General features: G+C 37.1%; 9 protein-coding genes across 9 annotated transcripts; 5 read left to right on the top strand and 4 right to left on the bottom strand.

The window, feature by feature from the left end:
• Positions 1-98: 98 nt before the first annotated feature.
• B0P05DRAFT_582730 (uncharacterized protein) lies at positions 99-728 on the bottom strand (the record flags this gene model as incomplete). Its single annotated transcript, XM_051582195.1, has 1 exon — positions 99-728. The coding sequence occupies one exon, from the start codon at positions 726-728 to the stop codon at positions 99-101; it is 630 nt and encodes a 209-aa protein (XP_051439832.1).
• A 644-nt stretch (positions 729-1,372) lies between these two features.
• B0P05DRAFT_460574 (histidinol-phosphate aminotransferase) lies at positions 1,373-2,552 on the bottom strand (the record flags this gene model as incomplete). The annotated part of the gene is made up of 2 exons (XM_051574017.1): positions 1,373-2,080; positions 2,127-2,552. 2 exons carry the CDS (start codon positions 2,550-2,552, stop codon positions 1,373-1,375), a joined length of 1,134 nt encoding a protein of 377 aa, XP_051439833.1.
• A 94-nt stretch (positions 2,553-2,646) lies between these two features.
• Positions 2,647-2,902, bottom strand: B0P05DRAFT_460572 (uncharacterized protein; the record flags this gene model as incomplete). The annotated part of the gene is made up of 2 exons (XM_051574016.1): positions 2,647-2,747; positions 2,791-2,902. Coding segments are annotated over 2 exons (213 nt in total), but the record flags the coding sequence as incomplete, so codon positions are not given.
• A 299-nt stretch (positions 2,903-3,201) lies between these two features.
• B0P05DRAFT_9941 (biogenesis of lysosome-related organelles complex-1 subunit 2-domain-containing protein) lies at positions 3,202-3,955 on the top strand. Its single transcript, XM_051583922.1, has 4 exons — positions 3,202-3,483; positions 3,524-3,643; positions 3,697-3,801; positions 3,848-3,955. The coding sequence occupies exons 1-4, from the start codon at positions 3,354-3,356 to the stop codon at positions 3,874-3,876; spliced, it is 384 nt and encodes a 127-aa protein (XP_051439835.1). The 5' UTR covers positions 3,202-3,353; the 3' UTR covers positions 3,877-3,955.
• Positions 3,936-5,545, top strand: B0P05DRAFT_521793 (pyridoxal phosphate-dependent transferase). Its single transcript, XM_051575907.1, has 3 exons — positions 3,936-4,025; positions 4,068-4,115; positions 4,159-5,545. Exons 1-3 carry the CDS (start codon positions 3,978-3,980, stop codon positions 5,413-5,415), a joined length of 1,353 nt encoding a protein of 450 aa, XP_051439836.1. The 5' UTR covers positions 3,936-3,977; the 3' UTR covers positions 5,416-5,545.
• A 39-nt stretch (positions 5,546-5,584) lies between these two features.
• B0P05DRAFT_582735 (uncharacterized protein) lies at positions 5,585-8,597 on the top strand (the record flags this gene model as incomplete). Its single annotated transcript, XM_051582196.1, has 6 exons — positions 5,585-5,934; positions 5,979-6,607; positions 6,662-6,816; positions 6,862-7,353; positions 7,406-8,512; positions 8,556-8,597. 6 exons carry the CDS (start codon positions 5,585-5,587, stop codon positions 8,595-8,597), a joined length of 2,775 nt encoding a protein of 924 aa, XP_051439837.1.
• A 94-nt stretch (positions 8,598-8,691) lies between these two features.
• On the top strand, positions 8,692-11,595 carry B0P05DRAFT_582736 (uncharacterized protein; the record flags this gene model as incomplete). The annotated part of the gene is made up of 3 exons (XM_051582197.1): positions 8,692-8,840; positions 8,905-10,279; positions 10,324-11,595. 3 exons carry the CDS (start codon positions 8,692-8,694, stop codon positions 11,593-11,595), a joined length of 2,796 nt encoding a protein of 931 aa, XP_051439838.1.
• A 42-nt stretch (positions 11,596-11,637) lies between these two features.
• B0P05DRAFT_633454 (ribosomal protein L14-domain-containing protein) lies at positions 11,638-12,754 on the bottom strand (the record flags this gene model as incomplete). The annotated part of the gene is made up of 4 exons (XM_051583519.1): positions 12,367-12,754; positions 12,043-12,150; positions 11,739-11,990; positions 11,638-11,685 (listed from the first exon to the last, which is right to left on the bottom strand). Exons 1-4 carry the CDS (start codon positions 12,370-12,372, stop codon positions 11,638-11,640), a joined length of 414 nt encoding a protein of 137 aa, XP_051439839.1. The 5' UTR covers positions 12,373-12,754.
• A 157-nt stretch (positions 12,755-12,911) lies between these two features.
• Positions 12,912-14,795, top strand: B0P05DRAFT_633455 (uncharacterized protein; the record flags this gene model as incomplete). The annotated part of the gene is made up of 2 exons (XM_051583520.1): positions 12,912-12,931; positions 13,757-14,795. 2 exons carry the CDS (start codon positions 12,912-12,914, stop codon positions 14,592-14,594), a joined length of 858 nt encoding a protein of 285 aa, XP_051439840.1. The 3' UTR covers positions 14,595-14,795.
• Positions 14,796-15,311: the final 516 nt, after the last annotated feature.

The following is a 15,311-nucleotide window of genomic DNA, read 5'->3' on the forward strand; positions in this document are numbered from 1 at the left end:
GATATGCACGTATATACATCTATCGCATATTCTTGATGATTTATTGTACTATTTATGTGTTGTAGACTGAAACAATGGCTGATGGCATCATATTTATATTAACTACAGCGAGAACAAGTCCATTGTTCTTTATCGTTATCAAGACCTATACATAAAGCGTGGAAGCATACGCCACAACTATCACATGCAATCATAGGCCGGTCGTCATCAAGGTCAGGATAATTACAAATACATTGAGTATACGAAGGTTTCTTGTTAATAAAACTTATTTTCCTTTCCTTTCTGGTGAATTGAGGTAAAGGGTCTATTGGCACATCAAAAATAGATTCTGTTTCATCAATCGTATATCCTCCCATGGCGTGGTTTTTTGAATGGCTTGGCTGTGATGGTAAAACAACATCTGTTGCTAGATTAGGTGTCGTTAGTTTAGAAAGTGTAAGTGGATGGACTTTCTCTGCTAAGATGCTGCTCAACAATCCAGGCTCTTGAGCAAACATCGTGTTACTTGGTGCAGCATTTTGTTTGGTAAATTCGTTCAACACAAATGTATCGTGTATTGTATGGGGAATTGACTCAAGTTGAGGAAATGCTGCTGTATGCTGTCTTTTCCAACGAATAGTTCGTGTCCATTTAGATGGAGATAAAGCAGCATATAATAGCCCAGACTGATCTTGTTCTGCTATAGATAACATATCAGAAGGTTTCAAATGAGTGAATGGGTTGTCCATTGATTTCAATTTCGTCTTCGCTGCGTTAGGTAAGTTTTGATCTGTGACACTATCATTAATGGTGCATTATCAGCCAGGGCAGGAAATGGAGGCAGATAAAATAGAACATAATCTGAGAGTCTTTCTTCCTTACATTTTTCTTGATTTTCCTCTATTTGTCTCTCATTTTCATCTTCTATACATGACTGTGGCCAACTGAAACTATATTCAATTGGACTCTGCTGGCCACGCTCTATAATATCTATCAAAAGAAACAAGTGAATGGCTGTTTGTATGTGCTTGTATTAAACCTTGAATAACACAGCTTGGGCCTCCTTGCTCTGTCCAGCCATTCTCTTAGCATTTATATATCAATGACAAGCTCATTCAAGGCATTGAGCACATCATACATGTTTCCTATTGATCTTCTAGCTAAACAAGAATAGGCCGATACAGTGCGAGCAAGTAACTCAACATGCCGTATAGAAACGTCTGTCAATGTTCGCATTGAGTCAGTATGACTTGAATCAAAACCAGCTGCTTCAAGTATTTGCATTATAGCATGATACATCAATACAAAGTAAAATTCGTCTGTCATTTCATAAAAATAAAGAAAAAACAAGAAAAATGTCCCGAACAAGTTTTACATGATAATTTTATTTAGTCTAGTTAGCATCTAAAGCCTTTTGCAACATAGCAAGCATCTTTTCGTTTTCTTCTTCAGTACCAACGGTGATTCTTAGACAACTTTCACAGCCATATTCTGTACCTCTAAAGCGAACAACAACACCAAGAGATTCTGCCATCATTAAATATACTTTGTGAGCACGCTCATTAGAAGGTTTTCTAGTGGTCTTGTCAAGAATTTCAACAAGGACAAAGTTAGCATCATTTCCACCCAAAATGCGGCCTGTGTCTTTGAAGGCATTCAATTTTTCAATCAAAAATCCACGTTGATTAATCAAGCGTTTACGATATTCAAACATCTTTTGTAAGCCTTCGTCAGAAAGTGCTTCCGCAGCCAATAAGGCACTGGGTGTACCAATGTTGTAAGGCGCCTTTGTGTTGTTCAAGATTTGAATGATGTCTGAATGGCCAACAGCAATACCCACACGAATACCAGCCAAACCAAAACTCTTACTCAGGGTTTGCATTACTACCAAATTGGGGTATTTGTCGACCCAAGTAGCAACAGAACCTTCTTCTTTATCAACAAAATCAACATAAGCTTCATCTACTACTACAATGCCTGAATAATCTGATTCAAGAACTGTGCGAATACTAGCATGGCTGAGACAAGTACCAGTAGGATTACCGGGAGAACATAAAAACACAATCTTGATTTCGGGATTCGATTTGATAGCACTAAAAACCTAGACATTTTTTTTTAGCTGTCAAAATAAAAAAGATGTTGCTTACATTATCCAGGTCAAGTTGATAAACCCCATTTTCTACATTCAAAGCTGACTTGACAACTTCAACATCATTAATTTGAGCACATACAGAATACATGCCATAAGTAGGAGGAGTGATCAAGATCTTGTCTTTAGCAGGAACGCAGGCAATACGGATTAACAAGTCAATAACTTCGTCAGAACCAACACCCAAGAACAGGTTCTTGGTAGACTTAAGATTACGCAACTTGAGAATACGTTCTTTAACTTGGGATTGGTATGGGTCGGGATATCTATTCAAGTCGCCTGCTTGCTCTGTACTTAAAGCAGGGCCATATGCATTTTCATTGGCATCCAACAAAACACCTTCACTGAAATCGTCACGTGCGCAGCGATAGGGCTTTAATGCGAGGATATTAGGGCGAATTACTTGAGTAAGATCAAAAGGCATAGTTAGAATTAAAAGAAAGAAAGAAAGAAAGAGTAAGAGAGCGATTCTTTTTTATTTTTTTTTTAGAGTGAGTCACTTGTCTGACAATCAAATTCTATTTTTGCTTTTTGGTTGATGAAAGAGCATCAAGAGCATCATCAATGTCACCAACAAGTCCCTTTAATTTGTTCCATTGAGCCAAAGGAAAACAAATACCTAAGACCAGTGTTAAATAGCATTCAATTGTATAATTGATTACCTTTTCCTGGTTTCATTTCTTGTGTGTTCTTGTCCATATAGAATTCACGGATATCCACGGATCCTTCACCACTTGAGAATGCACGGATAGTCACTCTTCTTTTAGCAGATAACTAACAGCAATGTTGGTCATTCTGACTAATTTGTGTACCTTCCTTACTTGAAAGATTCGATTCCCATCTTTATCCGTCTCATAATTATCGTTTTCTTGTCTCTTTCTCTTTACTGGTTTGGATTCTTCCTGTATAGATGTCAACATGCATTTGCATTAAAGTTGTTACATACTTGCTCTTCAAACTCTTCATTATCGACTGGTTCCTTACCAGGCTAAATAGTATTAATAAGGTATTCTATTCCATTCAATTTCTGTTCTACCTTAAAATCCTCATCTTCGCTATCGTTAATATATTTCGCTGTCTTGGGCATTATTGAAGTGAAAGATAAAAGAAGAAGAAAAAAACACGCTTGATTATTTTACACGCGTCTTCTAATCCTTATGAAGTGACGTGCTTATTTTCTTTCTCTTTTCTCTCTTTTTATCTCTTTATCTTTTTTTTTCAAACCATGAGTGATACTTCTTCACCAACTTTAAAACCTGACGAATATACAAAGGGACTTGACCAAGAACATATTAAAAAACTAACAGAAGATGCCTATAAACATTTTACTGAATACACAAAAGCAGAGCTAAAGTGTAAGTTGTTCTTTGCTCCTCTATATATTCATAAATCAAGTGACGGTAGAGGATTGTCAATTGCTTGAGACTATGAACAAAGCAACACAGGAAAAATATGCTCAATTAGGGCAAATGAATCAGCGTATTATGAAAGAAATCTCGGGATTACAGGCAAATTGTAAATATTCTCTATAAAAAAAACAAGCTAGCATTAATGCACCCCCTTCTCAGATGCTGATTTCTCAGGATTTCTTAAACAGATTGATACGCTACATCAACAAACAATTCAACTGGAAAAAACAGCAAGAGCACTCAATGATTACTCCAAATATTTAGGTATGTACAAAGGCTAGCGTAGTCGACTATGTACTTAATGAGACAGAAAACAAACTTTTGAAGGTCCAAAAATAAAAAATCATGACTCACAATGTCAAAGAGTCGTGACTTGAAATGGAGACTTAAAATTTTAGAGATAATCATGATCCTGTTTTTCTCTCTTTCTTTCTCTAAATATGCATCGTACCTTGAGTAAACTAAGCCATTCTACGCCTTTTATCTTGGTAAGAAAGAAATTCGATACAGCATTTCATTGACCCTATTAGAGGCGCACTTATGCTGCTTCAAGTACCTTGATTAAACCTGTTACTAAAGTAAGTATTGTTTTTCCCACACTTGAGCTAAATATCACATTAGTTGACACACCCTGATGCAGATGTGCCTGCTGGTACACTCAAAAAAGTGCAAGAATACAGTAAATACACTGTCAATACTTACGCTAGACCTGATCTTGTAATGTCGCATGGTAAAGGATGTCAGCTCTTTGATACAAATGGCCGCTCTTACTTGGATTTCACTGCTGGTATTGCCGTCAATGCACTTGGCCATTCTGATCCCGAAGTAGCTCAAGTCTTATTTGATCAAGCCAACAAATTAGTGCACACTAGTAACTTGTATCATCATGAAAATGCTGGTGAATTAGCCAAGGCACTTGTAGAAACCACTCGTCAACATGGCGGTACTTGGGCCAGTAAGCTCTTTTTGGCTAATTCTGGTACAGAAGCCAATGAAGGTGCACTAAAATTTGCTCGTAAATGGGGCAAGCATGTGAGTGGGTCAGAAAAGCACGAAATTGTGTCCTTCTCAAATGCTTTCCATGGTCGATCTATGGGCGCATTATCTGTCACTTATAACCCCAAATATCAAAAGCCTTTTGCTCCTCTTATTCCCGGTATCAAGACAACACCCTTCAATGATATCCATGCTGCTCTTGAAGCCATCACTGAAAAGACCTGTGGTGTTATTATTGAGCCTATCCAAGGTGAAGGTGGTGTACACCCTGCTAATGCAGAATTCTTGCAGGCCTTGCGTCAAAGATGTAATGAAACTAACTCTTTGTTGATCTTTGATGAAATTCAATGTGGCCTTGGCCGTACTGGTAAAATGTGGGGTCACCAACACTTTGACAAGGACTGTGTGCCTGATGTTTTGACAATGGCTAAACCCTTGGCTAACGGTGTCCCTATTGGTGCTATCCTTACCTCTGAAAAAATAGGCGAATTGATCAAATTAGGTGATCACGGTACTACTTTCGGTGGTAACCCTCTTGCTTCTGCTGTTGCCTTAAATGTAGTGGGTCGTATTACTTCTCCTGAATTCCTTGCCAAGGTGAATGAAAAGGGTGAATTCTTGAAGAGCTTGTTGAGTCAAGTTCAACAAGAGCACCCCGATTTGATCAAAGAAGTACGTGGTAAGGGTCTTTTGATTGGTGTTGAATTCACCAAGGACCCTTCTCCTATTGTTAAAATGGCTCGTGAACGCGGTTTGTTATTGACAACTGCTGGTTGTAATACAGTGCGTGTCATTCCTCCTTTGATCATTTCTGAAGAAGAAGCAGTTGAAGGTGTTTCTCGATTTGCTGGTGCTGTTCAGCAAATGGCTTCTTCTGCTTAAAGGAAGAAAATATGTAATAAAATATACTTAGAAATAGAAACCAATCAAACAAAAAAGTTTTGTCACACAAATAATGATCTGCTTGCATAAAGTGTAAGTCATACGTCAGCAGTGTGTACCTTTTTAGTTCCTTTACCTTTCTCTCTTTTTTTTTCCTCTTTCTGAAAATATGGAGGATAGAGACAACAACAGCAAAAAAAGAACACCAGAAGAAGCCACTTTAGTTTCAGAAAACAAGCGATTCCGAACTGAACTAAATGTATTAAAACCACCAGAACCTCTCATACAACTTGACTTGATTAATCAAATAAAGACGAAAAACGAAGGCTATGAGTTTAGGTTCATATCGAAAAAATGGTATGTACGTTGGGAAGCTTATTGTCTCGGTATCAATTCGCGCCCTCCACCTGTAAATAACTCGGCTATCATGAACGAAAAGAATAAGCTGAAGCAAGGATCGGAAATTGAAGAAGACTACTTGGTGATACCTTTAAGAGCTTGGAATTACCTTGTCTTATGGTAAAACACAATGGATGTTTTACTGTATGCTAACAATAGAGTAGGCATGGCCTTGTTGATCGCTCTCATGAATTAACATTTTTAAAGCCTAATATCGCTCCACCAACCAAAGTCAAGAAATTGTCCTCTAAACCCAAGTTTCTTGTGAAGAAGGAGCTCCTATCTGATCCAATTTATCATTTCAATGTGTATAGAGTGGGACAAACAACCAAAAGGAGTCAGTCGTTTACTATCTCAGCATCTTGCAAGGCTATAGAATTTCAAACCAGTCTCCTAAACACCCTGGATCATTCACTAGGAACACAAGAAACATTCAAACTTTGGCTCCTGAATCATGAAAACAACCACCTTTTATCTCGACTCAGAGGATCTTCTTCCTTTGTTATTACCACTCAATTCTTAAACGACAAACGCTTTGCTATTCAGATCGATACAAGTTCTATTTCTGACAGTTCTAAACTCATTGATATACTACCTCACAGCATGAATGCAAAGGAGTTTTATTTAGCAGTCAATCTTATAAAAAAAAAGCCTCCTCAAGAACAAGCAATGCCATTGTCTTACAAAAAGACATTAGGCTTGATTGGTTTACAAAATTTAGGCAACACCTGTTATATGAATTCAGCATTGCAATGTCTAAGTAACACGCCTCAACTCACACAATGGTTCACAAGTATGTATGTATTTCTTTGCTGGTATGAGTGTGTATAGACTGACATGAATTTAGACAATCACTACAAGCAGGACTTGAATACCAATAATCCACTTGGTTTAAATGGTGATTTAGCAAGTGCCTATGCAGCTATTCTTAAAGACATCTGGAAAGAGAACACAAACTTTACTACTGCTAGTCGGTCATCTATTTCACCTAGAGAATTCAAGGTTTGCAAATAATCACATAGCGCTGGATCTTAACCACTGTTTTAGAGTACATTTGAAAGGTTTAATCCACACTTTGTTGGTTTTTTACAACAAGATTCACAAGAACTGCTTAGTTTCTTGCTTGATGGTCTACATGAAGACTTGAATCGAGTTCATGACAAACCCTATATCGAAATACCTGATTTTGATAACCAGTTGTCTGATTTAGAGATTGCCACGCGATTTTGGCAGTATCATACAGCAAGAAACGATTCCATTATTGTTGATCTGTTTCAAGGACAATACAAAAGCCGATTGGTTTGCGATGAATGCAAGAAAGTCTCAGTAACATTTGATCCTTTTATGTATTTATCTTTACCATTGGCTCAACAACAGGACGAAAAGAAACGTGAGATAAACATTGTTTATGTACCTTATTTGCCCTCACAGAAGCAATTGAAAACGAAGGTTTATCTCGCTCAAGATGCTACTATAGAGCAACTCAAACAAGAAGTCGAAAACAATATAAATTTATCCTCTATCAATTATGAATATAGTGTAAGTTTTTTTTCTTTCTTTCTGATATTGATACCCATTTAACATTCACTAGTTGCTTGTAACAGAGATTGTTGCTGAAAGAATTTACAAAGTGTTTGATTCGACTGAACTTGTCAGTTCAATTCAACCAACTGATCATATCTATATCTACCAATTGCCCTGTCCTTCTTCTTCTTTAGACCATCCAGATTGGGTTATTTTCCCAGTTTATTGTTCTTTACAATCAAGTCTTCGTGATGACCATACGGATAAAGTTTCCCCTATACGACAATTTGGCTATCCTATCGTACTTGCCATGAAAAAGGGCGAGCTACAAGATGGGTTTGATCTGTATAGAGTCATTGTTCAACATATTGAACGCTATTGTATTGTTAAATTGTTTGAAGAAGACACATTGTCACCAACTATAGCACCATCCAAAAATGCGCTGTCTGTTGATCTGCCTCAACAGCCCATTCATACAACAGCCGCTGTTACTTCTGCAGGTGGTCGACCCACGACACCCGTGCCCAACTTATTTCAGATCAAAGTATTTGAATGTCAAACATCTAGCCCAGGATTATTTCCTCAAACAAGTCAAGCAACCGATTGGAAGAAGCCAGCATTTCAAGAAGACCTTGTTCAACAAGGCCAAGGTGTTATTATTGAATGGACTTTGCCTAAAGCACAGCAAGCATTCGGATCTTCTTTCTCTTCTATCAAAACAGATGCATGGCATGATTTTGACGAAACAAAAACAAAGAACGAGATCACACTTCAAGACTGTCTTGATGAGTTTACCAGTGATGAGCGATTGACAAGCGAAGACTCTTGGTATTGCCCACAATGTAAAAAGCATCAACACGCATCTAAAAAGATGGATATTTGGAAATTGCCTGAAATTATGGTAGTTCATTTAAAACGATTTAGTCAGTTCAGACGATGGGGAGAAACCAAGTTAAACACCTTTGTGGATTTTCCACTGACTGAGTTGGATATGACAGATAAAGTACTAGGTCCTCATGAGCATAGATTAGTATATGATCTATATGCTGTAGACAACCATTATGGTGGCATAGGAGGAGGACATTATACTGCATTCGCACAAAACTTTCTTGACAAAGAATGGTATGAATTTAATGATACACAAGTGACTAGAATAGAATCAAATGAAATCAAGGTAATTTATAGCTTAAACAATAGCATATGCTCATCGTAGTTAGACAAATGCTGCTTACCTTTTGTTCTATAAAAGACGTGCTTAATGCAAATAAAAAGGACTGTTATTTCACAAAAGAGTGTGTGATGCTTTTTTTTTTCTCTTTCAAGAATTATGTTTTTAACTTTTTATAAGCTAAGATGCAAACGAGTGTACCATCAGAGTTAAATAAACCTCCTAACAATCGTCGTCGTAAAAGACGTCCAAGAAACAGACGAAAGAAAAACAAAAAAGTAGAAACCCAGGCTGAAAACGCGCCAAAAGACCTGAATCTCGGTGACTTGATAGCGTAAGCCTATATATATATATATATATATTTTAAAAAAAAAGAGCAGTTATTTAATTATTATTAGTGAAGCACACGCTTTAGAGAAGCAGCTAACTGAACTACAAACACAACTTCGAATAAACTATTCTAATCTTCCAGGAAAAGAGCAAGGTCGTATTGCAAACGCGATTGCAACAGAACAAATAACAGCGACCGAAGACGAAATCAACTATGTTCGCAGTAGTCTTAAGACAACCTACCGACAATTGTTTGATACTGACCTTGTATATGCTGCAGCACATCATATTGAAGATAAAATTTGGCGATATATCTTTTATGCCAGTATTGAAGACATTCGAAGCAGGTTACGCAAAACCGAGAAAGAAAGTGACACAAAGCAACTACAAAAGACATTGTCTCAACGTATAGATGATGCATTCAAATTTTACCGAGAATTAAACCAGACTATTAAAGCAACATACCGTATCGAAGATACGAAAGTGTTTGGAATTGATTTGTTTCGACAAGCGTCCAATGTAGATGAAAAAATAGGCGTTTTACTTCAATCCAACTACAACTGTATGGGTGATTTGGCACGCTACCATGCTCAGCAAGCCAAGGGTACCAAGAAGGTTATGATGGAGTTTTGGTCAATGGCAAAGACATGTTATCAAAAGGCCGTTGATGTATATCGAAAGAATGGCAAGCCTTATTCTCAATTGGCTTTGGTATCTATGTCTAATGGTAATGCAATGGATGTTGTATGGTATTATTGCATGAGCCTGGCAGTGAAGCAACCTTCCAGTATAGGCAGAGACAATCTTAAGTCGTTTTATTCCAAAGTTCGATTTAATCTCTCTAAACCCCAACAAGATACAATGACAGGCATGATTTCGAAATTTGCAGAATCTTTTCTCCATATGCATCGCACAGTCATGTTTAACCACAAAGATCCTGGAGAGTTTAATGCTATGCTGTCTATAGCTTCTCAGTTAGGTGCTGCTTTATCTACATTGATTCTTTCTGTAAGAGACGAAGAAGAAGAAAAGACGCTGCCAAAGTCAACTCATTCTTCATTGCATATCGTCCGTACTACTTTAACACGCACTATTACCATTTTGATGATATCTGTCTGGATTGCAGGTGAAAGATTAAAAGACAAGGCTAATTATGCTGCTCGGCCTGTTATTTTATTGTCACAGATTCACATGTATACCTTTGCTTTCAAGCTATTGACTAGCGCGTATCGATCTTCACGTCAGGCATTTGAAGAAGTGAAAGACAGTCTGGGCGCTGATAAATACGCCAAGTTAGAGACCATGGTAGATGATGCATTGTTGCCTGGCTTAAGTATTTGGTGTACTTTTATCAGCACGAATCTCACAGCTGTTGCTCAATACTCAATGACAGCAACGAATGATACAAGAAACAGAGAACCTGAAAAAAAGACGTTGGTCAAGGTAATAAACCGTGCATTTACTGTGTTTACTCAAAGATAGTGTAGTCTATTCAATCGTTACTTTCTCTTTTGATTAGTCATCCTTCCTTTCCTGATCCTGTGCTTCATGTATTACCACCTACATATCCCGTATCTGAAGACTTGCTTTTACTTGGTCTTATTCCTTTACATAGTTTCCATTCCCAAGTTGATTTCTTCAAAGAAGTCATGTATGAAGTTATGGACGAAACAAGCCCTGATGCTCGAAAGCAAGTACGTTGGGGCCGTATTCGTGGTATGATCAAGAAACTTGCTGATTCAAGCTCGTTTGATTTTATCCATTATAACACAGCAGAGCAAAAATACAGTATTATTGATGAAAATGCAAAGCGACAACAACAAAGTCGGTTTATGAAGGCATTAGCTACTCAACGTCTGATGGAACAAGTCTCTTCATTAGAGAAGAATGTGAGCCGCATGACAATCAAGCCTACAGTACCAAATCAAAAGCGCGACGTGTATACGTGTGTGGTGGACATTACGGCCTTTTTGGATGGACTTGTCAAGGTTAAGAAATGGGCCAGTCAGACATTGAATGTAGACAAACGATCCCAAGCAAGTATTTTGGAAGTGATTGTGCCTTTGGAAGTCATCGACGCGCTTGATGATCACAAAAAGGGCACTTCGCACATGAATATGCAAGCAAGAGAATCCATTCGTTTCTTAGATCAAAAGTTGTTGAATAAGACGACTGAATCCACGCCCACAGCATCTTATCTTCGTACTCAAAAAGTAAATGAGAAGTTAGCTGATTGGGAAGATGCAAAAGATTTTTGGATTGGCGAAGAAAGTCGGTCAAATGTGATGGAAAACTTGTTATCTGAAGGGGAGAATACTGAGGATGATACAAGTGATGCAGAATCAAAGAGTTCTAATGAAGATTTACTTGCAAGGATGAGAAGAAAAGGGGATTCTGAATCCGAGGAAGAAGCAAGCTCTGAAGAAGAAGAGGAAGAGGAAGAAGTATATGACTATCAGGAAGATTTTGCTGAAGAAGACGAAGAGGAGGATATCCCATATACTCTAGAAGATGTTCCCAAATCGTACAGACCAATTTTGAGTTGTGTATTATATTATTACAGCAAGCAATCAAGCAATGATACAGCAGAAAAACTCGTCCTTGTCACCAATGACGAAGACTTAGCTTGGTGGGCCGAACTCTTTGGCAACCCCAAAACAGGCAAGCGCTTACTGATCAAGACAGTGAATGAATGGGATCAGATGGTCAGTAAAATTGATTTTGAAAAAGAATACGAATATTCTTGGAAACAGCGTTAAATAAAGACATGTTGTTTACTTTTTATTAAAAAACATTTCAATTTATTGCTTCTTGGCAGCCTTAACAGCAGCACCGACGGCGAAACGACGCTAATAAAAAAGAATAAGCATTCACATCACACACACACACATTTTAAACTTACTTGGTTCTTGAGCTTGGCCAACTTGAAACGGTCAAAATCGGACAAGTTAGCACGGACCTTGCGTTGTTCGAGCTTCTTAGCCCAAGCAGTCTTGTTCCAAGCAGCAACAGTCTCGTTCTTTTCCAAAGCCTTGGCAAGGGCAGTCTTACCAACGTTGCGAGGAAGGTTCTTGAGGACAAGAGGAGTCAAGACCAAACGCTTGTAGGGGAAAGCTTGACGAACAACACCGGTGGTGGGACCATCGATGAGAGCCTGTAAATATATGTGTAAGTGAAGTTCATGATGCCTCCATGTTGTTACTTACGCGGTTGTGATCAATGATATCGACAATGACGGCCAACTTACCGGCATCAGCACCGTTGTTGATAAGGACAACACGGCCAACTTCGACTTGACGCTTGAAAGAACCTTGCTAAAAATAAATATAAGTAACGATTCTAATGGCACATGTTTTCTATTTCATCACGCCCCCTTTTTCTCTCTCCTCTCACTCGCTCTATTGATATCATTTTCGGTAAACATCCTCTTTTTTTTTTGTTGAATCCATGCATCTGTCATCTATCATCTCTCTACCTCTCTCCTCTCCCCCTTCCCCTTCCCCTTTTCTCTCTCTCTATAAGATACGTACAACCATTGTTATGGATTATATAGTCAGAGAAAGAACGTTGAATTTGATGCATTCAACTACACATTTACAGGCTCCCAAAGGACCTGAGAGCCGAACCGGACATGGTATCGGGGATCGAATATGGCTCAGGTCCGAGTAGGTAAAGAAAAAGATCAATCATGTCAAAAAAAAAAAATTTATAAAGGATTGCTCTAAGTCTATGATTAAAAGCAAAAGCGAAGAAAGGAAAATAATTTACTCTTTTGTTTTTGTTTGACTGTATAAAGTCAATGTTTGAAAAAAGTTTTTTTTAGAATCTTATGATCTTAGTTCATGCAATATCGGTAACTTGAAGAGACTCAGCTTGTTATTTTTTATCTTAAACAAGTCTAATCTGAGTCAAGATTATCACTAAAATGACTGTTACAGAAAAGCGCGTTGGTAGCTTTTATCTTTACCAAAAATGTGTTCAGTATATATATATTTTTACAGTCAATGTCACTCAAGCCTATCTGTCATTTAATATTAATTTTGAGCCAATAATTAGCCTTTTAAAGTAGTTTCTAATGGAGCCCGGTCTCAAAGAGTACAAAAAAAAAAAAAAAAGATTACATTCCTGATGCGTTTTGATAAAAAAAAGGGGCGGGGGCAGCAAATCATGCGTCAAGCAATAATTTTTCGCACTATATTTAATAAATGTAGATCTTTTTTTTGTTAGTGTTGTTTGACAAACAAGAGTTATGCAATAATAATTAGAAACAAATATTTTTTCTTGAGCTTCGAAAATGATTTCAACAATAAATTTCTAGAACAAAACCCCCCAACCAAGTGACAAGTTACGAGGCCTCTAACTCTATATTGACTTCAGCCAATGTGCATGTTGTCCTTTGTTACAATTTGCTTTGCCAATAACAAACACTACATAGTAGTATTTTTATATCAATATACTTTTTTAGATGGTCATATTGTTATGCTGAACGCATGTTACATGAAATCGTCATCAGCCTCAAAGTAATATAAAACAAAAGCCATTATCAAGAATTTCCTTATCTGGTCATCCTCCTAATTGAACAAACACTTCTTTTCCACTTATTTTATAGTTACAAAATCATAGCACCAATAATAAAATGCAATTTAATTGTTGGTATCATTTCAAAGAAAAAAAAACAACAATAAATAACCCTAGAAAACTATTACAGGTATCAACTTGGGTCTCTTTTTAGTGCTCCGATATGTTTCTAATTATAAAAAAAAAAAAAAAAAAAAAATTGGAAGAATATATAAAAAGTTCTGATTTTTGTTTTCTTTTTTTTTTTTTTTTTTTTTTTTTTTTTGATTATCATTTACACTGAATGAAATTTCTCTTTCTTTTTCTTTTACTTGTTACAAGCTTATTCAGTCTTGCTCTTAGTCTGCCAATTACTGAGAGTGTGCCAACACCTACAAACACTCTAAGCAATGACAGCTTGTCTGATCAAGACGACACAGTAGCAACACAAGAACAAGAGGAAGTGTTTCTAGTCCAAATCGATAGATTGGCCCAAGTCATTGCTACCCACCTTCAATTTGACCATCTCGATGCAGTTATTAGTAGTACAGATAAGGAGATTGCTACTGAGTTCCAGCATCACATCCAAATCAATGTTGAGCCCAACAACGAAGCTTACAAAGAGTCTATGTTGCACAATCAACAACAGGAAGAAGAAGAGTTACCTACACTGGACATGATGGATCTCGAAATTTTGAAATCTCAAATCTTTGCAGCTATTCAAGCCCATACTGAAGGAAGCTTGCCATTAACTTGGGATAAACTAGCAGAGAAGCTCACTCGGCAATCTATTGAATCCTATCTACGCAAATCAGTTGCTCAGACTTGTGCTAATGACCAACAAGATACGGTTCTTTCTTCTTGTCTTTCTGATAATGCCATTCCACTTGCAAATGATCTGGATCAATACATTATGGAAGGCCTTGCTCAAGTATTTAAATTACTCGATAAACAAGCATTACCAGACTTACTTCAACACACTGCCAATGACTTGAAAGGTATTCTGAATTACTTCAACTCTGCCTTTCTTCAAGATGGAAACAGAAAGTTTGTACTTCAGGTCATACCTTGGAATAATGATCCGACAGATATTCACGGATTCGAGTCAAAATTGTTAGACATGGCCGTTCACCCGTCCTACGGTGAAACAAGCCATTCCACTGCATTTTTTATTGAATATGCTACCATGGCACGAGTTTAGATTTTTCTGTACATTCAGCAAAAAAAAAAAAAAAAAAACCCCCTCCCCATCAAAACGAAAAATACCCCCTTTTTTTTTCTATCAAAAAATGAAGAAAAAAGTCGTTTTTTAGATATACACATACATTCGTAATATTTGTAAATAGTAATAAAAATTATACGCCAGTCAATTTGGCACGTGCGGTTATTTTCAAAGTTCATTATCATGAAAAGGTCTACTTTAAGATAAAAAAAATTTTTTTTCCCTCTTTGAATCTCCTGTCTAAAAGGGGGAGAGATTGATCCTTCTCTTTTAGTGCGTTGATAAACTAGAGTTATATGTCATTTTGTTTTCATAAAAGCGTAATATTATTTATCTCTTTAACCTTAAAGAGAAGTATAACGTAGATCTTGGCAAAAATATATCATACAAAAATTTAGTGTTCTTGAATTTCTATTTGGCTTAAAAAAACTGACTAAAATCAGCTCCTTTTTTTAATTAAGCTTTAGCACGTATTGACTTCAAGACAAGCCTCCAACATCTTGCTCTAAACACACACACACACACACATTTAAAGGTCTAAACTGATTATTCGCTTTTGCGCGTCGAATACGAAAACAAAAATCCTATCACAAACATGCGCATGAATAGCAAAGAATGAAGGGGGATATTGAAGGGCTCAGGACAAAGTCTACAGATTATACTCAGTGAAACAGGGACTTTAAGATAAACATGATT

The sequence above is a fragment of the Gilbertella persicaria genome (genome assembly GCF_025201335.1).
Source record: "Gilbertella persicaria strain CBS 190.32 chromosome Unknown B0P05scaffold_1, whole genome shotgun sequence".
NCBI lineage: Eukaryota > Fungi > Mucoromycota > Mucoromycetes > Mucorales > Choanephoraceae > Gilbertella > Gilbertella persicaria.

What these genes read in the sequence shown, in the direction of transcription:
- B0P05DRAFT_9941 (XM_051583922.1), top strand. Translation starts at nt 3,354, where the DNA reads ATGAGTGATACTTCTTCACCAACTTTAAAACCTGACGAATATACAAAG. An exon ending in CACAAAAGCAGAGCTAAAGT is followed by an intron (nt 3,484 to 3,523) that starts GTAAGTTGTTCT and finishes TCATAAATCAAG; the next exon opens with TGACGGTAGAGGATTGTCAA. An exon ending in TGATTACTCCAAATATTTAG is followed by an intron (nt 3,802 to 3,847) that starts GTATGTACAAAG and finishes TTAATGAGACAG; the next exon opens with AAAACAAACTTTTGAAGGTC.
- B0P05DRAFT_521793 (XM_051575907.1), top strand. Translation starts at nt 3,978, where the DNA reads ATGCATCGTACCTTGAGTAAACTAAGCCATTCTACGCCTTTTATCTTG. An exon ending in ATTCTACGCCTTTTATCTTG is followed by an intron (nt 4,026 to 4,067) that starts GTAAGAAAGAAA and finishes TGACCCTATTAG; the next exon opens with AGGCGCACTTATGCTGCTTC. An exon ending in TGATTAAACCTGTTACTAAA is followed by an intron (nt 4,116 to 4,158) that starts GTAAGTATTGTT and finishes ATATCACATTAG; the next exon opens with TTGACACACCCTGATGCAGA.